The sequence below is a fragment of the Dipodomys spectabilis genome, unplaced genomic scaffold, assembly GCF_019054845.1.
Source record: "Dipodomys spectabilis isolate Male_0828 unplaced genomic scaffold, ASM1905484v1 ptg000018l, whole genome shotgun sequence".
Classification (NCBI taxonomy): Eukaryota; Metazoa; Chordata; class Mammalia; order Rodentia; family Heteromyidae; genus Dipodomys; species Dipodomys spectabilis.
Window position 1 is genome coordinate 14,615,681 of NW_024870695.1, and position 25,324 is coordinate 14,641,004.

At 49.9% G+C, this 25,324-nt stretch overlaps 1 protein-coding gene across 1 annotated transcript; it reads left to right on the forward strand.

Moving 5' to 3' along the window:
* The first annotated feature begins 10,063 nt into the window (after positions 1-10,063).
* Positions 10,064-23,573, forward strand: Cdk5rap3 (CDK5 regulatory subunit associated protein 3). Its single transcript, XM_042673954.1, has 14 exons — positions 10,064-10,165; positions 10,363-10,408; positions 12,948-13,079; positions 13,355-13,455; positions 14,551-14,599; positions 15,098-15,276; positions 15,968-16,104; positions 16,796-16,940; positions 18,216-18,317; positions 18,706-18,784; positions 19,333-19,421; positions 22,417-22,622; positions 22,958-23,129; positions 23,240-23,573. Exons 1-14 carry the CDS (start codon positions 10,160-10,162, stop codon positions 23,303-23,305), a joined length of 1,509 nt encoding a protein of 502 aa, XP_042529888.1. The 5' UTR covers positions 10,064-10,159; the 3' UTR covers positions 23,306-23,573.
* Positions 23,574-25,324: the final 1,751 nt, after the last annotated feature.

Here is a 25,324-nt window from a genome sequence, read left to right on the forward strand (position 1 = left end):
ACAAACTTAGCCCAGATTTTTTTTTGATGTGTTTGTATATGTGTGTATATGTGTGTGTGTGTGTGTGTGTGTGTGTGTGTGTGTGTGTGTGCATGCGCATGTGTATGCATGAGCATGTGTGTGTGCCATTATTGGGGCTTGAACTCAGGGTCTTGTGTTCTTGCTTGATTTTTTTTTTTTTTCATTCAAGGCTGGTGTTCAGCCGCCACCTGAGCTACACATCCACTTGTGGCATTTTGCTGATTAATTGGCGGTTCATCGTCTCATGGATTTTTTTCTGCCTACTCTGGCTTTGAACAGTGATTCTCAGATTTCAGCCTCCTAACTAGCTAGGATTATAGGCCTGAGCCATCAGCACTTGGCTAAATCACCCCAAACTTGCTAATTACAAAAAAAAACCACCCAAAAAGCCAACATAACTGGATTCTCTCCTAGTTCTGCAGATCTAAAGTCCAAAAATGAGTTCCACTGGGCCAAGACCAAGATGTGGCAGGTCACCACCTGTCAAGAGGCACCAGGAAGTTTCTCGTCATCTTTTAGCTGCTGTGACTGTCAGCATGGTGGCCTGTGGCCACATCATTGCTCCCTTTGCCTCCTGTCTTCATGTCACCTTTGTCTCTCTTATGATCTGGCTCAGCTCCTCTGCCTCTCTCTTATGAGGACACATAGGACCCACCCAGATGGTCCCTCTCAAGACCCTCACTGTAATCCTACCTACTAAGACACGTTTTTCTAAATAAGGTCACCTCTAAGGATAAATGGATCTCTCTTGCTATACTCTTCTTTCTGCCAGCTAACTCTCTTCATTGTCCAATTGTGGCAGACAAGTGTGCAGCTAGGTTCTCCCTCAAAGAAGGCCTGAATGTCCAGTTTGGGTACCAACTGCTGACTCCTTCAGGGTCTGCCTCAGTCAGAAGCACTGAGTGCTCACGTCTGTAATATTAACTACTCAGGAGACTGAGATCAAGAGGAATGTGGCGGTTGGGAATGTGGCTTAGTGGTAGAATGCTTACCTAGCATGCATGAAGCCCTGGGTTCAATTCCTAAATACCACATAAACAGAAAAAGACGGAAGTGGCATTGTGGCTGAGGTGGTAGAGCAAAAGAAGCTCAGGGACAGTGGCCACGTCCTAAGTTCAAGCCCAGGACTGGCAAAAAAAAAAAAAGAATGTAGTTTGAAGCCAGCCTGGCAAAAACTTTGCAAGACTCCACCTTAACTAATAGCTGGGCACAGTGGAATGAGCCTTTCATCCCAGCTTTGGTGGGAGGAATAAATAGGAGGGTCATAGTCCACGCAGACCATAAACATAAAGTAAGATCCTGTTTTAAAAATAATCAGAGTAGCCGGGCATCGATGGCTCATGCCTGTAATCCTAGCTACTCAGGAGGCTGAGATCTGAGGGTCGCAGTTCAAAGCCAGTCCAGGTAGGAAAGTCTGCGAGACTCTTATCTCCAATAAACCACCAGAAAACCAGAAATGATGCTGTGGTTCAAGTGGCAGAGCACTAGCCTTGAGCTGAAGAGCTCAGGGACAATGCCCATGACCAAAAAAAAAAAAAAAAAAATCAGCAGTAGCTGGACTTTGGTGGCTCACACCTGTAATCCTAGCTACTGAGGAGGCTGAGAGCTGAGGATTGTGGTGCAAAGCCAGGCCAGGCAGAAAAGTCCCCATGAGACATTTTTATCTCCAATCAACTACTCAAAAACCAGAAGTAGAGCTGTGGCTCAAAGCAATAGAGCTCCAGCCTTGAGTAAAAGAGCTCAGGGACAGTGCCTAGGCCCTAAGTTCAAGCCAACCCCTGTGATCAACCAAAAGGAGAAGAAGAAGGAGGAGGAGGAAGAGGAGGAGGAAGCAGGAGCAGCAGAAGAAGAAGCAGAAGAGGAGGAGGAGGGACTGGGAATGTGGCTTAGTGATAGAGTGCTTGCTTCACATGCATGAAGCCCTGGGTTTGATTCCTCACATAACCAGAAAAGCCAGAAGTGGTACTGTGGTGCAAGTGGTAGAGAGCTAGCCTTGAGCAAAAGAAGCTCAAGGACAGTGCCCAGGCCCTGAGTTCAAGCCCCAGGACCGGCAGGGAAAAAAAAAAAAGAGCAAAAGAGGGAATGGCTCAAATGGTTAGGGCTGCCTAGTAAAGGCAGGAAGCACCTGACTGAAGCCAGGCCTTTCTGGAACAGCTCACTTTCAGAGAAAATAATCCAATGACTGTTTCTGCCTCAGGAAGGTCATTGAGGGACAATATTCACCCCTGAGTATCCATCCTCCTGCTCACCCCATCTACCAGGCTTCCGGCCTGTAGTACCCTTGGATTTCTCCCTCTGGCCAGCCCTAAAAATCCTCTTGCCTAGCCAATGCTCCTACTTACTGTGGATCACAACCTGTGATGCAGACATTTCCACATTTTCCAGTGTAATCGAAGTGGTCTTTGTCAGAACTGGGAATTCAACTTGGAGCCTTAAGTTTGCTAGGCTGGTGCTCTACCACTTGAGCCATGTCCCCAGCCTGGCTTTTTATTGCCAGTCCAGGGGACTGAACTCAGGGCCTAGACATTGTCTCTGAGCTTCTTATGCTCAAGGCTAGCACTCTATCACTTGAGCTACAGCACCACTTCCAGCTTTTTCTGTTTATGTGGTACTGAGGAATCAAACCCAAGGCTTCATGCATGTTAGGCAAGCACTCTACCACTAAGCCAGCTTGGCCTTTTACTGGTTAGTTTGAAAACCAGCAACCGTTTCTGCTGGGGCTGCCCTTAAACCATGGTCATCCAGAGATTGAAGTAACACAATCACAAGCCAAGGAATACCAGGTACAGCCAGCTACTGCCAGGATACAGAAGAGGCACAGAACAGAGACATGCTGACACTTTGATTTCAGACCTCTTGTGTGTGTGTGTGTGTGCGTGCGTGCGTGCGCGCTTCCATGCACATGTCTGTCAGTCGTGGGGCTTGAACTCTGGGCCTGAACATGCGAGGCAAACTACCACTGAGCCACTTGCCCAGCCCTTGATTTCAGACTTCTGGCCTCCAAACTGTGAGAGAATCCATTTTTACTATGTCTTCTCATTAAGGTTCTCACTGCCTTAGCAATAGTGCTTGGCAAATGTTGAACTGGTTTCATAATAGACTTGCTTTTCCCCCTCTTGGTAGATTGAATTCCCTCTCCTGATAAGGCAACAGAAATAAGAAACAGAATGGGGGTCCCAGCATGGAAAAGCATAATCCCACATACATAAAGTAGTCCCAAAGGCCTAGGCAGGTGGTCTGAGATTGGCCCCTGGCAAAACGCAAGACCCTACCAGAAAAACAAACAAACCAAAAAAGAACTACAGGCATGGCTCAGTGGTACAGCCCCTGAGTTCAAATTTCAGTGAAAGAGAGAGAGAGAGAGGGAATGTATTCTTAGCTGACACATTGGACCTAGTTAATAAAATCACCCAGTGAGCTGTTTCTACCCAGATACTAACAAAGGTGAACGAGGGATAAGGAGGGCATGGCCGGCCACGGTTAAAAGTGCAATCAGCCAGGTGCAGTAGTGCACACCCATAATCCCAGAGGCAGGAGGATCTTGAATTCAAGGCCATCCTGGGCAAAGTTATCCAGATTCTATCCCCAAAACTAAAAACAACAACAACAACAAAAACAATAGGACCGAGCACTTGTCTGCCCTGGGTTGAATTCCTAGTATAAATAGGGGGCAGGGGTGGGGGGGGGAAGGTACAATCATCAGCCTTAAGCAGACCCAACTGACTGGCTCTGCTGCATGGCCTTCATCTGTGCTTCACTTGGATAGCCAACCATCCCTAATTTCTTTGTCTGGATTTCTTTACTTCATGACCCCCAAGATACTCAAGAGGGTTGATTCCATGTCCTAAGCTGTAAAAGGAGGGCTGGAGAAGGGAGTCAAAGCCCTTTCCCCAAGATCCAACTATCATCTCCCCACTCCTTATGATCACCTCCAATGTTACATGTCTTCCTGCAAATAGCTACGCCTCCTCTCATTTCTTCCTGCACAAACATCCATGAAGTGCTTCACAGAATCCATGGCAGGTGTTGTGCCAAGTGCTGGGTTACAGAGATGGCCTAATCTGTCCTCAAGCCTAGCAGGGAGATAGAGTAAACACACACACACACACACACACACACACACACACACACACATCAAAAGACAAGGCTGCTATGTTCCTAGGAGTCCCCGGCCAGCAGGCAGCTAGATCACACCTGCACACCTCACCAATAGCATGACTGTGGGCAAAACAATCGGGCCATAAAGTAATACATGAATAGAAGATTATTTGGATGTCAAGGGTGAGGCTTCTTTTTATGGCCAGGCAGGAGGATAAAAAATGGGCGCTGGTCCAGAATAAGGTGTGGTGAGAAAGAACTTTGGAAAAGGGCAGGGACTGCAGGAATGCTGTACTCTGGGTTTGACACAAGTGGGGGAGAAAGCAGGAATCAGGGGAAAGCCAAGGAAGAAGAGTTGGGGTATCCTGTGACCAAACTGGCCCAGCAGGCAGGGGTGTAAATGAGGTACAGGTGTCTCACCTAGAGAACAACAATGTAGGCTGAGGAGTCTGACAGACTCACCTGAATCCCACCTCCAACTCAATGCCAGCCAGACGAGTTAACTAAGCTTTGTCTCCTTTGTCTTTAAAACCTGACTAATAATAGTACCCACATCAAGTAAAGAAGGATCCAATTAGATAAGACTTGTAAACCAGTTAGAGCGCCACTGGCACGTGGCACCTGGTTATCATTTAATAAGCAAACAAACAACAAAACAACGGTTGGCCAGGCAACATACAAGGCACCCAGGGGCTGTGTGATTTCCTTTTGCAAGGCTGGCATCCCAGTTCTGGCCGGGTCTTTCCTCCACTTCCTAAGTATGCTGCCTCCCAGCCCTCCCCCACCCCCACCCCCTGCATCCCACCCACTCCATTAGCAGAGGCTTGAGAGAGTTGAGAGTCATGGTTAAAAGTCTGCACCTGCCGGGTGCCGGTTCATGCTTGTAATCCTAGTTGCTCAGGAGGCTGGCTGAGATCTGAGGATCATGGTTCAAAGCCATCCGGGGCAAGAAAGTCTATGAGACGCTTATCTCCAATAAACCACTAGAAAACTGGAAGTGGCGCTGTGGCTCAAGCAGTAGAGTGCTCGCCTTGAGCTGAAGAGCGCAGGGATAGCGCCCAAGCCCAGAGTTCAAGCCCCACAGACTGACCAAAAAAAAAGTCTGCACCCTTTCCTTGCCAGGAAGCTCAACCAGCTCCCTACCCCCCAGCCTTCCTGCAGACCAGAGTCAATGACCTGGATACGTGTCTAGGTACAGGCCTCAAGTTCCTGGTGACTTCGGAAGAGGGCAGAAGGCTGCCAGAGGCTTAGGCATTTATGTCCTTTTGGGCAGTCTCCCAGGGGATGGGAATCAGCAACTGGGCAGAAATGGTTCTCAAGCAGACTTGTATTCCATGTGAGTCACCCTGAGCGCAGTGGGTGGGGTGAGGTGCTGGTGGTCTGGGCCTCAGTAACTCATCAGGGCTGGGCCTTCCAGTCCTGCTGGGCCCTGCCTATTGATTCAAGGAGGAGAGATATCCCTGAGGGCGGGGTCGTGCTAGACTTCTTGGGGTAGCCCAGGGAGCCCACAGCACATAGTTGGAGCCCAGTGAGTGTTTGTTTAATTGTGGGGGAGCCCCAGCAATTCCTACTGCCTGAGTCAGAAACTCTGAGTCAGGAACTCTGAGATGGGAGCCAAATTCCCTTGAGAGAGCCCTAAAAAGGCCCTTCGTTGCTTTGGCCCTGCAGGCTGCTTCCAAGGATATCTTTCAATAATGATTGTATAACATTTTATATGCATGTATTTTACAAAGCATAAAAGTACATATCTAGGGCTGGGACAATGGTTCAGTGATGGAGTGCTTACCTTGCATGCATGAGGCCCTGGGTTCAATTCCTCAGCACCACATAAGCAGAAAAAGCCGGAAGTGGCACTGTGGCTCAAATGGTAGAGTGCTAGCCTTGAGCTGGAGAGCTGAGGGACAGCACCCAGACCCAGAGTTAAAGCCCATGACCAGGGGCTGGGAAGGTGGCTCAGTGGTAGAGCGCTTGCCTTGCATGCCTGAGGCCTTGGGTTCGATTCCTCAGCACCACATAAGCAAAAAAGAAAAAACCGGAAGTGGTGCTGTGGCTGAAGTGTTAGAGTGCTAGCCTTGAGCTGAAGAGTTGAGGGACAGCGCCCAGACCCAGAGTTCAGGCCCCACGACCGGACCAAAAAAAAAAAAGCCCATGACCAACAACAACAACAAAAGAAAATCTAAAGTACATTGTAGCTGGGCACCAGTAGCTCACACCTGTAATCCTAACTACTCTGGAGGCTGAGATCTGATGATTGCAATTTGAAACTAGCCCATGAGACTCTCCAATTAACCACAAATGAGCAGAAGAGCTGTGGTTCCAGTGGCAGAGAGCTAGCCTTGTGCACAAAAGTGCAGGGGCAACATCCAGGCCCTGAGTTCAAGCCCCAGGACGAGCAAAATATAAATAAAGTAAGATAGGGGCTGGGACTGTGGCTTAGTGGTAGAGTGCTTTCCCTAGCATGCATAAAGCCCTGGATTCCATTCCTCAGTACCACATAAATAGAAAAAGTCAGAAGTGGTGCTGTGGCTCAATTGGTAGAATGCTAGCCCTGAGCAAAAGAAGCTCAGGGAAGCTGGTCACCGGTGGCTCACACCAGTAATCCTAGCTACTCAGGAGGCTGAGATCTGAGGATCACGGTTCAAAGCCAACCCGGGCAGTAAAGTCCGAGAGACTCTTATCTCTAATAAACCACTAGAAAACCGGAAGTGGAGCTGTGGCTCAAGCAATAGAGCTCTCGCTTGAGCTGAAGAGTGCAGGGACAGCATTCAGGCCGAGTTCAAGCCGAAGAAGAAGAAGAAGAAGGAGAAGGAGAAGGAGAAGGAGAAGGAGAAGGAGAAGGAGAAGGAGAAGGAGAAGGAGAAGAAGAAGAAGGAGAAGGAGAAGGAGAAGGAGAAGGAGAAGGAGAAGGAGAAGGAGAAGGAGAAGAAGGAGAAGGAGAAGCAGCAGCAGCAGCAGCTCAGGGACAGTGCTTAGGCCCTGAGTTCAAGCTCCAAGACTACAAAAAATAAAAATAATGAAAGAAAGTAAGATATAAACAGTAAATAGTCCAGATGCCTGTGGCTCACACCTATAATCCTAGCTATTCAGGAGGCTGAGATATGAAGATTGTAGTTCAAATCCATCTTGGGCAGAAAAGTCCCCATGAGACTCTTACCTCCAATTAACCTCTCAAAAACCAGAAACGGAGCTCAAAGTGGTAGAGTGTTAGCCTTGAGCAAAGAAAGAGCTCAAGAAGGGCACCCAGCCCTGAGTTCAAGCCCTATGACTGACAAAAAGTTGGGGGAAAGGTAAATAAACACCTAGGATGTTTATTTATTTAAGCCTTTTATCAGAAATACCTTGAGATAGAATAGGTGTTATCTCCAAGTTGAGGAAACTGTAGTTATTTGAGAGCTGTGGAACTTGTCCAGGATCTCACAGGACAGAATCTAGGTCTGCCCACTAGTGAATCACACTAGACAGTTCAATGGAAAATCGACTAAGCCCCAGGCATTGAGTTGCCATAGGCAGGGGGCAGGAGGGGAAGAGAGCATTCAGAAATGACATACCCCACTCTGTAAAATCCCTGGATATCTGCCCTCATCTTCTCCTCACTCTCTTTCCTTGGCTGATCTCAAGCCCTGTCTTAACTCCAGCCACTACTGGATCACAGATGTGCTGATTTGTGGCTGGCTCTACACTGTCCAGTCTTTATGACTCCCCTGAACTTCAGAGTTATAGACCCAAGTGCCCTCTGCACACTCTAACTGAGGGGCTCTCAGCCTTGCTAACTCCACAAGTTCAAATCTGAGGTCCTCTCCTCCCTCATTCCTGCTCAGCATCCGACATCCTTGTGTAAAATGGTGTCCTGCTCACTCAACACCTGCATGTCATTCTTGCTGTCTGTCTCCCACCCACACAGCCAATCTCTTGCCAAGTCCTATCCATTTTCCTCCTGAATGTCTCTCAAATCCTGCCTTTCCTCTCCTTTTCACACCTTCAATCTCAGGTCAGACCCTAACCTCTGGATAGCAGCCTCCTTCCAGTCTTTCTGTCTCCAGTCTTATCTCTCACTAATCCATCCTTCTTGCAGCCAATCTGTACATGTCCTTCCCTGCCTCAAACCCTTAAAACCCCAGGAGGTTCCTCTCTGTCTGAAAGGATAAAGTCCAAGTTCCTTAAAGAGGCTCCCTTTGATATGAGCCTTCCATAGCAAAGCCTCTGGCTATTGCTTGTCTCAATCTCTTTTCTTTTTCTTAACTACAGAGGCTGGTGTGTTCAATAGATCATTAAAATTGTTCATATATTTTTTATAACAAGGGATCCTTTGTGTGTGTGTGTGTGTGTGTGTGTGTGTGTGTGTGTGTGTGTGTGTGTGTGATTCCTTGGGCTTGTATTCATGGCCTGGGTGCTGTCCTGTAGTTTTTGTGCTCAAGGCTGGTGCTTTACCACTTGAGCCACAGCTCCACTTTCAGGGCTTTGGTGCTCAATTGGAGATTAAGAGTTCACAGACTTTCCTGCCTAGACTGGCTTTGCATTGTGTTCCTTAGATCTCAGCCTCCTGAGTAGCTAGGATTACACATGTGAGCCTCTGGACACCTGGCTAAACAAAGCACCCTTTATTTTCACACTGCAATGAACTCCACAATTATATTGCCACTCCTGCCTGCCAGCACTCCTCTGTATTCCATTTGTACTGTGTGGTCCGCAAAGCTTCCTGCTGTCTCTTGAGCTCTTCCTTTAAGAGTCAGTATGTTGGGCTGGGAAGGTGGCTCAGTGGTAGAGCGCTTGCCTTGCATGCCTGAGGCCCTGGGTTCAATTCCTCAGCACCACATAAGCAAAAAGAAAAAAGCCAGAAGTGGCGTTGTGGCTCAAGAGGTAGAGCGCTAGCCTTGAGCTGAAGAGCTGAGGGACAGCGCCCAGGCCCAGAGTTCAGGCCCCACGACCAGACCCCCCCCCCCAAAAAAAAAAAAAAAAGTCAGTATGTTGGGCTGGAAAGGTGGCTTAGTGTTGGAGTGCTTGCCTAGCATGAGTGAAGCCCTGGGTTCGATTTCTCAGTACCACATGAGCAGAAAAAGCCAGAAGTGGTGCTATGGCTCAAGTGGTAGTGTGCTAGCCTTGAGCAAAAGAAGCTCAGGGACAGTGCCCTGGCCCTAGTTCAAGCCCCAGGATTGGGAAAAAAAAAAAAACAACCCCAAAACATGAGTCAGTATGTTATGTTTGGGATGCTTCCTGGCTGGGCCTTTCCTCCTTTTACTTTCCTACCCCAATTGCCCAATACCAAACAAGTGTTCAACTCCTGTCTATCAAATAAACAGAAGGGGAAAGACAAAGTGTGCCAATGCTACCAAGCATCTGTAAGCCTTGCATTCAGCAAGACATGGTGAGAAGAAAGTGCTTCCAGCTGTGCATTGGGGCTCACACCTGCAATCCTAGCTACTCCTCAGGAGGCTGAGATCTGAAGATCACAGTTCAAAGCCAGTTTAGACAGGAAAGTTTGTGAGACTCTTAACCTCCAATTAATCACCAAAAAGCCGGAAGTGGAGCTATGGCTCAAAGTGGTAGAGCACAAGCCTTGAGCACAAAAGCTCAGGGACAGCGTCCAGGCCCTGAGTTCAAGACCCAAGACAGACAAAAAAAGAAAAAAGAAATTACTTTCAACTGCTTTGGAATATGCTGTCCAGATCACGCCTTCCGCCTGCAGAAGGTTTCGCGCCCCCTGGAGTGGTAGAGCGGTACCTGCAGGGACTGGCTCTTGTGCGCCCCTATCGGGACAGTGCCACCACTGCAGCCTTTTCCAGGAACCCCCGCCCCTCTTCGGACCTGAGCCCGCCTCGAGTCTCCGGTTGGCTGTCTCCTGATCTCCCGCCCCTCCCGGGCTCAGCCATTCGAGCCTCGAGGTGGGCGGGGCTTAAGGCCTGATTGGCTCGGCGGAAGGCGGCGACGTGGCTGAAGGAGGCCTGTTGGTATCAGAACTGAAGGTTAGCGTGGATTGGTGGCGGGACGGGACGAACCGGGTTCTTCTGCCGGAAGCGGAAGTGAGAGTAGAAGTGGAGGAAAGATGCAGGTGTGGAGACGGGGCCTGGGGTTGTGGGCGCTTCTCCCGGGACCCCAGCCCTTGCCTCCCCGGCCTTCCTCCCGCACGCGGCGTCTGCCCACCGCCTGGGGCTGCGGCCCCGCCCGGTGGCGGTTGGGGCAGCGCAGTGAGCGCTTGCGTGGCGCCTCCTCTGCTCACGCCCCCCTCTCCGCGGTGTTTCCCTCCAGGACCATCAGCACGTGCCCATCGACATCCAGACCAGCAAGCTGCTCGGTAGGAGGGGCGCCTCGCGCCGCCGCCCGTCGGGGGAGGCCTGTGCTTTGCCCCCTGTCGCCGGCAGCTGGGAGTGTTGGAAACCTGGAAATCTAGGTGGAGGTCCTGATCACCAGCCGTATTCGGTGGCCAGGCCCAAGAGCAGCAGGAAGAAACCCTATAGGAAGTCGGCACTTGACCCCTGCTTTCTCCCTTCACGTTTGTTAACGTGTGTGATCACATCATATCATTCAGGGGCAGGAGACCCGGCTTAGGTTTAAAGAAGCTTAGTTACTAAGTGGCAGATCTGAACAGGAACTTAAACCCGTCTGGCTCAATCTTCATGCTTCATCCATTATATACCAGGAAATAAGGCACCTTTTTTATTTAAAAAGCTCTTGTCATCGTTGTATATTAGGGAGAAGAGGGACTTAAGACTCAGTTGGACATAGAGACCTTGTTAGAGTTCATTAGACTTGGTCAGAAAACCACACAAACATCCAGGTACAAAGAAAAACAACAACAAAAAGGTTTATTACCAGGAAGGGGACCAGCAAGACCCCTTCTCATAAGAGAGAAGTGCCAGCTATTGGCTGAGGTGACCTATATAACCCAGGAGGTTTAGGAGGCAGAGACCTTGGTGTGGAAGTGAGGGCCAGGGGCTTCATCAGGACAGACTAGGTAGATAATGGGTCTTGCAGCTGCCCAGACCTGAAGGTCACTGTAGGGGATCTTTTTTTTTTTTTTTTTTGTCGGTCGTGGGGCTTGAACTCTGGGCCTGGGCGCTGTCCCTCAGCTCTTCAGCTCAAGGCGAGCGCTCTACCACTTGAGCTACAGCGCCACTTCCAGTTTTCTGGTGGTTTATTGGAGATAGGAGTCTCACAGTCTCTCCTGCCCGGGCTGGCTTTGAACCGTGATCCTCAGATCTCAGCCTCCTGAGTAGCTAGGATTACAGGCGTGAGCCACCAGCGCCCGGCTTACTGTAGGGGATCTTGCTGCCTTATATGGTGGTGGCTGTCCCAGAGAAGTTCCATCTCAAGGAAAAGTGGGGTTGGAGGCTGATTATTTACTGCCTTTACTAAATGGGCTTAGTATTGCCTAGGAAAGGAGCATGCTAAGCTATGGGAAAGGGAGCTCATTGGGCTAACAGACCTTTTAGTGGCCAGGCCATGGTTGTATCTGGTTTACATGTCTCTTCCCCAGCTCAGAGCCGGGGAAAGGTCTTTTCATTCTGACCACATCAGGGCGTATGCACAGCAGGCATTTAAAGATATTCACTGGATTTATCAGTCTTAATGTCATTCTTGTACTTAAGATGATGTTTGACTGTTTCGGCCTTTCGCTCCTAATTCTGACATTTATAATTTTATTTTCCCCCTGAACATTTTCAGCAGAGAGAATATTTATTATTTAGTAATTATTTGATTGTGTGTATCAGTACTGGAGCTTGAACTCGGCTCAGGCACCATCCGTTCGCTTTTTTGCTCAAGGCTGGCTATTGCTCTACCACTTGTGCCACATCTCCACTTTCAGCTTTGTGCTGGTTAATTAGAAATACTAGTCTTACATACTTTCCTGCCCAGGCTGTCTTTGAACCTTGATCCTCAGATCTCAGTCTCCTGAGAAGCTAGGAATACAGGAGTGAAGCCTGAGCACTCAGCTGTTTTATGTACTTGATATTATACAAATATAATACAGGCTAGGGGTATGCCTCCAGCTATAGAGCATTTGCATAGCAAATGTGAGCCCCTGAAATCAAACCCCCAGTACTACCAAAATAAAAATGAAGATCATTAATATTTGTTCAGTTCTGTGTGAGTTTTCCCACCTAGAAAATGAGGGAAAATGCTGACCCTCCTGCCTGAGAGTCATGGAGAAGCGATAGAATTGCTCCAGAAACTTGATAATTAGAATCTAGGACCATCCTACCACGAAGCCCGACTCTTAGTTCCTTCTACTGAGGAATGAGCATGACTCTTAGGCTTAAACACTGAGTTGGGCTCAGCTCCTTGAAGTCAGACCCATTGAGAGTCACGTGTGCATGGTAGCACTTCACAATTAAGGGCAGACTAATGGTATCTAGTCCTTGGGGCGCTGTAGGTATTAGGGGCTTTGCAGTTGCTCATTCATCCGGTACTTGGCATAACCGTTTTATGTTTTCCATTGTTCTAGTTAATCCCAGCCCCGAGGAAATGGAAGTTGAACTGCATCCTTTGTCAACCAGAAAGTTGTAATTAGCCCTGGAAGCAAAATATTATGGAGAATCTAGGATGGTCAAAAGTGGCACTTTCATGTCAGGACCAATTTAAAAGTTTGTCATTATCTTTGTGTTGAGGCAGCTGCTCTAGAAAAATTGTGAATAAAGTCAGGCTGATGGAATCTGTTTAGCCCAAGCATCTCTTTAGGCCTGTTTTCCTTTGCATCTTCCCATGATTACTACCCCCCCGCCCCCCACATACCTTAACCAATAACTGTGGCAACTTTTAGCCATTACCCAGTGCATTAGTAATAGGGTTTTGGAGGTGTGGAGAAATGCCATAACTGGGTGTTCCTGATACAGACTGGCTGGTGGACAGGAGGCATTGCAGCCTGAAATGGCAGAGTCTGGTGCTGATGATCCGGGAGAAGATCAATGCTGCCATCCAAGACATGCCAGAGACCGAAGAGATTGCTCAGCTGCTCTCTGGGTCCTGTGAGTGCTTTGGGGGGGTCTTGTCATTGATATCCTCCCTTTCCTGGCACAGTTTGTATCTATGCAGTTACCTCCTTGTTTAGCCATAAACAAGACTGTCCCCAGAGAGAGACAGAGAGAGAGAGAGGGAGATATGCTGGTTTCAGAACCATGAAGGGGAGAGCTACCTGCCAAGATTGTTTTCGGTACAGTACATGTGAGTCAGACACAGACAGTGGCTATAGGAGGTAAAGACAATGTCATTCTCCAAATCTCCACCCTTCCTTACGTTCCAGACATTCACTACTTCCACTGCCTAAGAATTGTGGACCTTCTCAAAGGCACTGAGGCCTCCACAAAAAATATTTTTGGCCAGTACTCTTCACAGCGGATGAAGGCAAGTATTTCAGAGGGTTGGTCATGTGCAGCTGGGGACATCCAGTCCTCAGCCCCTCTGGTCTCTCTGAGCCGTCTCTCTTCCCTGTAGCTTATGCCAAATGTAGATCTTTTCTCTGGGCTTACAGTTTCTCACCTGCTGCTTTGAGGTGTGCTTGTTGGTGCCACACTGGTGTTTGGTCTGTCTAGCATGAAGAACTGGAGGAGTGAGTGGCTCATATCACTGGTAGTTCTCGCCTGTAATCCTAGCTACATTCCAGGCTGAGATCTGAGGATTGAGGCTTGAAGCCAGCCTGGGTAGATAGAAAGTCTGAGGCTGGGCTGGGAAGGTGGCTCAGTGGTAGAGCGCTTGCTTTGCATGCCTGAGGCCTTGGGTTCGATTCCTCAGCACCATATAAGGAAAAAGAAAAAAGCTGGAAGTGGTGCTGTGGCTCAAGTGGTAGAGCGCTAGCCTTGAACTGAAGAGCTGAGGGACAGCACCCAGGCCCAGAGTTCAGGCCCCACAACCGGACCCAAAAAAAAAAAAAAAAGTCTGAGACTCTTATTTCCAGTTGGGTAGCAAAAATTGGATGTCCAAGCCGGGCACTGGTGGCTCACGCCTGTAATCCTAGCTACTCAGGAGGCTGAGATCTGAGGATCGCGGTTCGAAGCCAGCCCGGGCAGGAGAGACCGTGAGACTCCTATCTCCAATAAACCACCAGAAAACCGGAAGTGGCGCTGTAGCTCAAGTGGTAGAGTGCTCGCCTTGAGCTGAAGAGCTGAGGGACAGCGCCCAGGCCCAGAGTTCAAGCCCCACGACCGACCAAAAAAAAAAAAAATTGGATGTCCATCTATGGCTCAAATGTTAGAGCAGCAGCCTTGAGCAAAAAAGCCAAGTGACAATGCAAGGCTCCTGAGTTCAAGTTCCAGTATTGATGCATGTGTATGTGTGCACATGCATGCACACACATGCACACACCCAGGAGGAAGAGGAAGGCTAGGAGTTTGTGTTTGGTGTGATGGAAAGCCTGCGGGAAGTGTCCTCTGTTTAGAGATTGATCTGTGAGGTTGTTGCTGGGTGTTCTCCCTGGCTGACTTCCCTTTCTGTTCTACTCAGGATTGGCAAGAGATTGTAGCCCTGTATGAGAAGGACAACACTTACCTAGGTAAAGTGACGCCAGTGTGCATGGGGAAGCCCGCCCAGAGTTCAGAGATGCCATGCTTACAGGAGGCCTGGCCTATTGTGGGAGGAGAGTAGAATGTAGATGATGACTGATTGTGAGAAAAATGATTCTGAGAGGGGGGTGGAGGAGGGTCAAATGTGTTCCTAACTGAGCTGGTACTTGACCTGTCCCTCTCTGACGGGGTGGAGCGTGTATTGCCCCTACCATCCTTCCACCCCCATTCTGTACTAGGCAGAAGAGGTATGGGTTGGTGTTTTATGTAGATCCACCCGGTCAGTATTAATATTCCTTGTTTTTTGCACCTGAGGGTTGGGGTTCTGGCTTTGTAACTTGTCTCAGGTTCTTCAGCCAGGAAGGGGAGGGACTGGAGCACAAACCCCACTCTTTACCACCACTCTAGGGCATTTTGGGGTGCATCCTCGGGCATCTTGCCTTAGGGTGTGTGGCTATCGTGGGGTGAATTTCCTGGGTCCTCCTTAGTGGAACTCTCTAGCCTCTTGGTTCGGAATGTCAACTACGAGATCCCCTCACTAAAGAAGCAGATCGCCAAGTGCCAGCAGCTCCAGCAAGAATACAGCCGCAAGGAGGAGGAGGGCCAGGCTGGGGCCGCTGAGATGCGGGAGCAGTTCTACCACTCGTGCAAGCAGTATGGCATCACGGTGTGCAGATAAAGGGAGTGGTACCTTGTTCCTCTGTTGCAGTGGGAGGGCACCTGGGCTTGCGGCTGTCTTTTTTTTTTTGGGTCTGGTTGTAGGGCCTGAACTCTGGGCCTGGGTGCTGTCCCTCAGCTCTTCAGCTCAAGGCTAGCGCTCTACCACTTGAGCCACAGCGCCACTTCTGGTTTTTTTCCTTTTTGTTTATGTGGTGCTGAGGAATCAAACCCAGGGCCTCAGGCATGCAAGGCAAGCGCTCTACCACCGAGCCACCTTCCCAGCCCCTTGGGGCTGACTTCCTGGGCCAGGCTCTTCTGTTACTGGCAAAGACTTCACTATCAGCCCTCTGACTTCTCTGCCAGGTTGTATCCCTCTTGGGCCAGTGTCTCCCCTTTGTTTATATTTATTTATCTACTTACTTATTTTTGCCAGTCCTGGGGCTTGAAATTGGCCTGAGCACTATCCCTGAGCTGCTTTTTGCTCAAGGCTAGCATTCTACCAGCTGAGTCACAGAGCCACTTCCGGCTTTTTCTGTGTATGAGGAATCAAACCCAGGGCTTCGTGCATGCTAGGCAAGCACTCAATCACACTAAGCCACATTCCCAAGCCCAGTGGTTTCCCTTGGGTAATTCCTTTGACTTTTTGGACTCCACCTCTTGCCAGGTCTGCCCTAGCCCCTCCCTTCTCCCTTTTCTAGGGAGACAATGTCCGAAGAGAACTTCTGGCCCTGGTGAAGGACCTGCCTAGTCAGCTGGCTGAGGTTGGTGCAGGGGCTCAGTCCCTGGGCGAAGCCATTGAACTGTACCAGGCCTGTGTAGGATTTGTGTGTGAAAGGTAAAAGGATCACAACTTCTCTCTAGCAGGGGGTGGCTTACTTGTGTTCCCTGGCTCTTCCCCACTGCCATTTTCCCCACATAGCACATGAACTGGAGAGAAAGAGAGAGAGAGAGAGAGAGAGAGAGTGTGTGTGTGTGTGTGTGTGTGTGTGTGTTGGTCCTGGGACTTGAACTCAGGACCTTGCACTCTCACTTAGCTAATTGAGCCATTCCTCCACTTCTGGCTTTGTGCTAGTTAATTGGATGCAGGAGTCTCATAGACTTGCCTGCTTGGGCTGGCTTTGATCCATGATCTGCAGATCCTCAGATCCTCAGTCTTTTTTTTTTTTTTTTTTGCCAGTCCTGGGGCTTGAACTCAGGGCCTGGTCACTGTCCCTGAGCTGCTTTTGCTTGAAGCCAGCATTCTACCATTTGAGCCACAACACCACTTCTTGCTTTTTCTGCTTATGTGGTACTGGAGAATCGAACCCAGGGCTTCATGCATGCTAGGCAAACTACCACTAAACCACATTCCCAGACCCCTCAGCCTCTTGAGTAGCTAGGATTACAGGTGTGGGCTACCAATATCCAGCCAGGTGAGCTGCATTTCATACACTTGAGCTGGTGAGAGTCTTACACCTTGGACCATATGGCCCACGTATTGGTTTCCTAAGAGGTCAGTAAGAGGCTCAGTTGTGTCTTCTGTTAAGCCCCGCGGAGCAGGTGTTGCCCATGCTGCAGTATGTGCAGAAGCGGGGAAACTCGACTGTGTACGAATGGAGGACGGGGAAAGAGCCCTCTGTGGTGGAGCGGCCACACCTTGAGGAGCCTCCCGAGCAAGTGGAAGAAGATGAGGTAAAACAGGCCTGCTTAGAAGCCATTTGCCCCATCAACACCCAGCTCAAACCCTGACCTCCATTCAGAGTCCTAGAGGGGAGGGTAGAAGTCATAGGAGCACGACTTTGGCAGGAGAGCGTGGCCTCCTTGAGACCAGAGTATAGAAAATGATGGAGAGCTCAGAAAGTTGATTCATGTAAACCAGAAGCCACTCAGTCACCTGTGCCTTCTGAATGTGGGCTTTCTTTTGGGAGCATACAGGCCATTGCATTTGAATGTGTGTTTCCCTATAGAACTACCTGAGGCCTTTGGGAAAGCAAGCACCTCTCCACCCAGCTTTTCTTTCTTTCTTTCTTTCTTTTTTTCCCCCTGGTCTTGGGGTTTGAATTCTGGGCTGGAGCTTTTTCACTCAAGGCTAGTGCTCTGCCACTCCAGCCACTTGAGCCACAGCTCCACTTCTGACTTTTTGTGGTTAATTATAGATAAGAGTCTCATGGACTTTTCTTCCCCAGGCTAGCTTCAAACTGAGATCCTCAGATCTCAGCCTCCTGAGTAGCTAGGTTACAGGCAGGAGCCACTGGTGTACACCTCCCCCTCCTCCCTCTCTGCCTCCCCCCCCTCCCACCCAAGTCCTCTTGACAAGTTCTTACTGTGTAGCATATATTACTATTTTTACTATAGAGTCCTGAGTCCTGTAATACCTACAACACTTGATTTTACAGCCTTGGCTTCCCCAAGAGCTGGGATTACCACACCCAGCTCTTATTTTTTGTGTGTGTGCCAGTCCTGGGACTTGAACTCAGGGGTCTGGGTGCTATCCCTGTGCTTTTGTACTCAAGGATACAGTTCCACTTCCAGCTTTTTTGAATAGTTAATTAGATCTCAGTCAGAGTCTCATGGAGTTTCCTGCCGAAGCTGACTTCAAACCATGATCCTTAGCTCTCAGCCTCCTGAGTAACTAGGATTATAGGCATGAGCCACTGGCATCTGGCCTTTTCTTTTTTTTTTTTTTTTTTTGGGTCCGGTCGTGGGCCTGAACTCTGGGCCTGGGCGCTGTCCCTCAGCTCTTCAGCTCAAGGCTAGCGCTCTACCACTTGAGCCACAGCGCCACTTCCGGCTTTTTTCTTTTTGCTTATGTGGTGCTGAGGAATCGAACCCAGGGCCTCAGGCATGCAAGGCAAGCGCTCTACCACTGAGCTACCTTCCCAGCCCCTGGCCTTTTCTTTTTTCTTCCTTTCATTTCTTTTTCTTTTTCTCCCACCTTATTTGGCTGACATTCTTTCTGTTTTCTAGATTGACTGGGGTGACTTTGGGGCAGAGGCAGCTTCCAGCCCCAACATCTCTACTGAGGCTACTGGAATCGACTGGGGCATCTCCCTGGAGTCAGAGTCAAAGGTTAGGATGCCCACTTGGTTCATCTCTCAGAGGACTTTGCTGTGATCCTGCTTCAGCCGTAGTCTGTGCCTGTAAAGGCATTCCTCCAAGTTCACTTCTCCAAAGATGAGTGCATTCCAAAGGAGGCAGTTTCAAAAGTGATGTGTCCAGAGTTTATATATCTCCTCTTGCTGGGGTTTGGGGCAAGGTATAGAAGTACTTTACAAAGCAAGGCTGGGGATGGCATTATAATAGCCCACAATGCCATCCTTGTCCCGTGCATCAGGTCTGTCGACCTTAATCCAGCTGTAATGTGCAGGCCCTGGTCTTTCTTAAGGTTTTGGTCCATTCTGGCTCCCTGTGCTGGGGACTTCTCACCAGGCTCTCTGGTTCTTTGCTCCCCACCCAGGACCTTGGGAGTGATGGGATAGACTGGGGAGATGATGCCACTGGTTTGCAGATCACAGTGCTGGAGGCAGGAACTGAAGGTAAGTGCTCAAGGACCCCCCAAGTCTAGACACAAAAGTATACTATTGTGATGAGGCTTCTCACACATTTAAATTTTTCTCTAAGTCTTGCTGAGGATGTGTGGGGAGAGAGGCAGAAGAGAAGTTCTGTAGGAAGATTCAGCTTTTTAGAGACTGACTATAGGCTAGCCATTTTAGTGGGATTACCTAAAGGATGTTGGCTAGACCCCAAAGTTTGGCCTGATTCCTCCTCACCAGCAGAGAGGGTGTAGCAGTAATCTGAGCCACTAGAGGGCAGTACAGGATGACACTTTACTTCCTACTGCCACCAGCTCAGAGCTAGCCTTCCCTGAACCCAGCTCTGTGGTTCTGGCAGGCTAGAGTTGGCAGGAAGCCTGAGAAAAGCTAGGGCAATTGGGAAAGGATAACCCTCTCCCTTGGCTTGGGCTGGGAAGTAGCTTTAGTGCAATGAGTCTGTCCATAGTCGTCCCCTGGGCTTCTCAAATTTGTGGGGTTTTCCTTCCTTAGTTCTAGATCCCTTCTCACTTGTCTGCCTCTCTTTTTGGCAGCTCCAGAAGGTGTTGCTAGAGGCACAGATGCTCTGACACTTCTTGAATATCCTGAGACCCGGAATCAGTTCATTGATGAGCTCATGGAGGTACTGTTGTCCGGGGGCAGCCTGCCTCAGCACAGGTGATGTCAGTTCTGTCCCCTGGCCTGACCACTCCTGTAGTGCAAAGGGCACTAAGTCCTTCCTTTGTCTTGGAGTAGGAGTCTTACCTGGTAGGATGCTCCCCACCCCATGTATCAGCTCATCTTTATTGTGAGTCTCCAAAGTGCCTGGCACACTCTTGGGTACTGGGTATAGAGCAGTGAACCAGACATTCAAAGGCCTCAATTTCACGGAGCTTCTACTCTGGTGGGAAAGGCAGATGAGAACCTAGACAAATGCTGCATGTGTAAGATGGTGCTAAATGCTACGGAGAAAAAGAAAGCAGGGGAGGGAGACAAGCTGCTGAGAAGGGTTGAAAGATTATTAAACTTGCCAGAAAACCACGCAGACATCCAGGTACAGAGAACAAAGAAAGGTTTATTGTTAGGAAAGGGGCCGACAAGACCCCTTCTCACAAGGGAGAAGTAAGAAGAAGCACCAGCTATTGTCTGAGGTGACCTATATAACCTAGGAGGCTTAGGAGGAGCTAGAAGGGGCTAGGAGGCAGAGACCCCAGTATGCACGTGTGGGCCAAGGGCTTCATCATGGTGGAAGAAGATTTATGGCTACCATCCAAATAGTAGGTAAGGGGTCCTGCAGCTTCACTGAGCTGAAGGTCACTCTAAGGGGCTCTTGTTGCCTTATATGGTGGTAGCTGCCCCAGAGAAGTGCCATCCCAAGGTAAAGGGGGGCTGGAAGTTGATCATTTACTGCCTTTACTGCATGGGCCTAGTGCTGCCTAGGAAGGAAGCATGCTAAGCTGTGGGGAAGGGAAGGAGTAGACTAAGCTTTGGGAAGGGAGCTCATTTCTCTAACAAGGGTTGTGGTTCTATGTCTGGGAGTAAGAGAAGGCTTCATTAAGAAGGTGACTTTAAGCTGAGACTGCAAGTACTCCATACAAAGCAGTGGTGAATTGTCCAGCAAAAAGTCTTCCTGGCCGGGGCCAGTGGCTCATGCCTGTAATCCTAGCTACTCAGGAGGCTGAAATTTGAGGATCACGGTTCAAAGCCAGCCCGGACAGGTAAGTCTGTAAGGCTCTTATCTCCAATTAACCACCAGAAAACCAGAAGGGGCGCTGTGGCTTAAATGGTAGATCACTAGCCTTGAGCTGAAGAGCTCAGTGACAGCGCCCAGGCCCAAAGTTCAAGCCCCATGACCAACAAAAAGAAAAAGCAGGGAGGAGGGCTGGGAATGTGTCTTAGTGGTAGAGTGCTTGCCTAGCATGCACGAAGCCCTGGGTTCTATTCCTCAGTACAATATAAACAGAAAAGGCTGGAGGTGGCGCTGTGGCTCAAGTGGCAGAGTGCTAGACGAGCAAAAGTAGCTCATGGACAGTGCCCAGGCCCTGAGTTCAAGTCCCAGGACTGGCAAAAACAAAAAACAAAACTTCCCAGGCAGAAAGAACCCCAAAAAGGTCTTAAGGGGGGACCTTTGACTGACAGGAAGGAGGCTGCGTGGCTCCTTGTTACAGGAGCTGGGAGGGGGGAGCAGAAGAGGAGCTCAGAGACAGTCTGAATTTTGAGTTGACTTGGTAAACCATGAAGTTGTTGGAGTTTTTGTTTTTTAACAAGATAGGAGCCTCACAATCATTTGTGTTGAAACATGATTGCCATAACTAAGGTATAAAGAGCCAGTGTTCTTTTCTCTTTTTTGGGGGGGGGAGGGTCCGGTCGTGGGGACTGAACTCTGGGCCTGGGTGCTGTCCTCTAGCTCTTCAACTCAAGGCTAGTGCTCAACCACTTGAGCCACAGCGCCACTTCTGGCTTTTTTCTTTTTGCTTATGGGATGCTGAGGAATCGAACCCAGGGCCTCATGTATGCAAGGCAAGCGCTCTACCACTGAGCCACCATCCCAGCCCCAGAGCCAGTGTTCTTGGACTGGGAAAATGGGTCCTGTTTTGGAGTCTCTTCCCTTCTCAGTGGCTTATGGTTGAGAACCTCTAGAAAGTTCTGTCCCCATCCAGTTCTGTCTTCTTTCTGTCCAAAGAGACCCCTTTCTAGCCTCAAAGGAAGAAGAGGACAAAAATTATCTAATTTCCATGACAAAATAAGATAGACTGGAGATATGTCTCTTCCTTAATTTCTTCCTGGCCTTTTATTTTGTTTATTTATTTATTTTTGTCAGTCATGGGGCTTGAACTCTGGGGTTTGGGTGCTGGTCCTGAGCTCTTCAGCTCAACACGAGCACTCTACTACTTGAGCCACAGCACCACTTCTAGTTTTCTGGTGATTCATTGGAGATAAGAGTCTCACAGACTTGGGCTGGGAAGGTGGCTCAGTGGTAGAGCGCTTGCCTTGCATGCCTGAGGCCCTGCGTTCAATTCCTCAGCACCACATAAGCAAAAAGAAAAAAGCCAGAAGTGGTGCTGTGGCTCAAGTGGTAGAGCGCTAGCCTTGAGCTGAAGAGCTGAGGGACAGCGCCCAGGCCCAGAGTTCAGGCCCTCTGACTGGACCCCAAAAAAAAAGTCTCACAGACTTTCCTGCCCAGGCTGGCTTTGAACTGCAATCCTCAGATCTCAGCCTCCTGAGTAGCTAGGATTGTAGGTGTGAGCCACGGGTGCCTGACCCTGGCCTTTTCTTAACCCACAGCTCTTCACCCATGCATTCCTAGTCCCCAAACCCCATTCCTCCCATGGAGCAAAAAGAAATACCTCCAGTGGGGCAGAGAGACCCTTGGAGTCTGTCTTCTTGGTTATCTGACCCACAGGCTAGGGAAGAAAGAAGGTTCAGAACTGTGTAGGCCTGAGACAGAATGGTGGGATGAGGAGTGGCGGAGGGGGCCGTGCTAGACCCACTGCAGCTGTGGGATTTCTAACAGTGAGAGTGGTAGACTCTCCCCTAGAGTCTAGCCCTTACCACACATTCTCACATGCTGAGCAGTCTGGGGGCCTAGCCTTCTGAGCTCTTTTCTTCCTGTAATCTAGCTCCTCTTTCACCCTTAGCTCGAGATCTTCTTGTCTCAGAGAGCAGTAGAGATGAGTGAGGAGGCCGACATCCTGTCTGTGAGCCAGTTTCAGCTGGCTCCTGCCATCCTGCAGGGCCAAACCAAAGAGAAGATGGTTAATATGGTGTCCACGCTACAGGATCTCATTGGCCGGCTCACCAGTCTTCGAATGCAACACCTGTTTATGATTCTGGCCTCACCAAGGTCTGGCTATCCTGATTCTGGGTTCTGCCATTTTGATCAGCTCTGGGTCCTTGTCCTCCTCCTCTGTCTGTGACCTCCTTAGTTCTCATCCATGCCTTCTATGCCATCGCCTTCTCCTTGGACTGTCTTTAGGGCAGATGGTAGAGGTAGGGGCTCGGGGGTGGGTGGCATTGATTTATGCAGAATCTGCTTCCCAGGTATAACAGGAAACTGGAGAGGCGTTTTTAATGGAGAAGGACTCGCAGATGTGGGGATAGGAGGCCAATCAGGGAATGGCTTCCTGAGGAGTGGGGTGGGGTACAGCCTCCCCGCTCACCTGAGTGCCCTCTGCATAGGTATGTGGACCGCGTGACAGAGTTCCTCCAGCAAAAGCTGAAGCAGTCGCAGCTGTTGGCTTTGAAGAAAGAGCTGATGGTACAGAAGCAGCAGGGTGCCCTTGAGGAGCAGGCGGCTCTGGAGCCCAAGCTGGACCTGCTGCTGGAGAAGACCAAGGAGCTACAGAAGCTGGTAAGACAGGATGGGGTGATCTCGCCATGTGGGAGGACCCCCAGATGTCTGCTGAATGAAGCCCTGCACCTGCTTGTTTGATCCCTATCTACCCAGCAACTGTCTTCCAGATCGAAGCTGACATCTCTAAGAGGTACGGCGGGCGCCCCGTGAACCTGATGGGGACTTTTCTGTGACGTACTCTCTCGGTGTTTCACCTGCCCCTCTTCCCAGCATTGAAATGGCAGCAGAGCCAGGGCTGATTGTGGTGGATCCTTCCCAGCAAGAAACCAGACTGACTGGAAGATTGAGAGCTCTGGGAAGGAACTACCATCGGATGGTGGCCTCAACACTCTCTTGGCTCACTGCAAACAGCAGTCTTGACTGGCCTCGTGGCTTACCAGCCTGGAACCACAGCTGCTTCTAGCTAGTTGAACTGGACTTAATAAAAGGGAAAGACTCTTGGCTATGCTGCTAACAGTTACTCACACAGCTCCCCAGAGCTCGCGGTTGAGGCTGGGTACCTGTTTTCATAGATTCTTGGTCCAGGCAACCTTCCTGACCATTAGCTGCCACTGTGGAGTCCCAGATTAGGGACTTAGGTCTTTGCTTGTAGTGATGAGGAAGGCCCTGTTAGGATCTACACAGATGGCTCAGCAAGGGGTTCTGAGATAGCCAAGGCAGCTAGGCCTTGCTTGCTCTATCACCGGGCCCAAGCTACCCTGCTCCAGCCAGAGGCCCAAGGGGAGCAGTCAAGCAGTGGTCTGTTGGAGTCAGCAAAGCCATATTTTCCTCTTAATCACAGCTTACCTTCCAGGCAGAGGGGAAACATGGTTTAGGGAGGAAGGGTCTGATAAACAAGGTAGAGACAGGAGTTGTCACCTTCACTGGCTGCCTGTCCACTTCCTGCCCATAACAGGCTGCTCTGGGATTGGATAGAACCCGCCCCAAGATAGCACCCCTCACCCAAGCCACCTCCCCATCCCCATTTCCCAGGAAGGGTAGGGGCTGAGGGTGGCCAGCAATTCGATTTTAATTTCATAGCAGAGCAGTTGATTCATGGCTCTTTGTCGCTGGCGTTGACTCCCGTAATGACTTTCCATCAAAATGAAAAGTGGAGTGACACCACTCATTATTCCTGCTGCTTGTTATCTCAGTTCTGGGGAGGGCCCCCCCCCCCCCCACTGCCTTTCAGCCGTCCCGGACAGTGAGTGATGGCCCCTATTAATCACCGACCCCGTGGACTCCGGCGGACACACGCTATCCAAAGGAGAGAGAGATAAGGCCGCATGAACTGCTTGGAGCCGCTTCCATCGATTAATGTCAGCCTGCTGCTTCCCCCCAATCTTTGCCTGGTCACCTCCTTTTGGGGGAATCGGGCTGAAATAAGTCCAGGAGCTGAGAAAGGAGAAATTGGTATCAGGAAGCTGTCCTTAGAATGGGATGGCTTACAGGAGCTTGAGTGGACTGCACTCAGCACGTAGCCACATGCAGAGTGGAAACCCTTGCCCCGAGCTGCTGGCCATGCTTGGCCCTTTCTGTCTCAGAGTATGACTGCCCTTACTGCCCTACCTGGTCAGTCTCCTGCTCCATGGGCTGTCTGTCTAGCCTCACTCTGCAGCCAGCCTTGCATTGAGTCATACACCCTTGCCCACTCTGGTGTTCCTTTCCAGCTGCCAGATGTTACACAGACTCCATTGCTTACAGGGACGAGTGTAGAGGATCACATGACCATGGCAAGCTGGGCTTGAGCCTCCAAAGCTCTTGTTTCTGCTGTGCAGATGCGTACCCTGCCTGCCTTCCCTGCCTGGCCTTGGATCTGCAAGGGCAATGTCCTCCCCCCCGAAATGCCATGCGCTCAGTCCCCACGCAGGAGAGTGAGTTTAGACAGAAGGTTCCCAACAACAGATGAGGGAGCAGTGGCTGGGGCAGCTGTTCTCACGGGGATTGGGCCTGGTGTGCTGCACTGCTGGTCTGGCAGAGCGCAGTGCCTCCCTGCCTCCTTCCTAGCCAGAGGTGGATGGTTTTCTCACTGGGCTTGGTCTCCAGAACCTTCAGCTTCCTTGCTTTCGGTCCTCTTGCCTTCTGGACCTCATCCTGGCCAGGCCAAAGACAATGAAGGGGCCTAACTGACTGGCTCTCCGCCTCTCTCCCCCAAGCATCAGGGCAGTCCTGTAACTTTGAGGTGTGTTTTAGGATTCCCTGCATTTTGCATT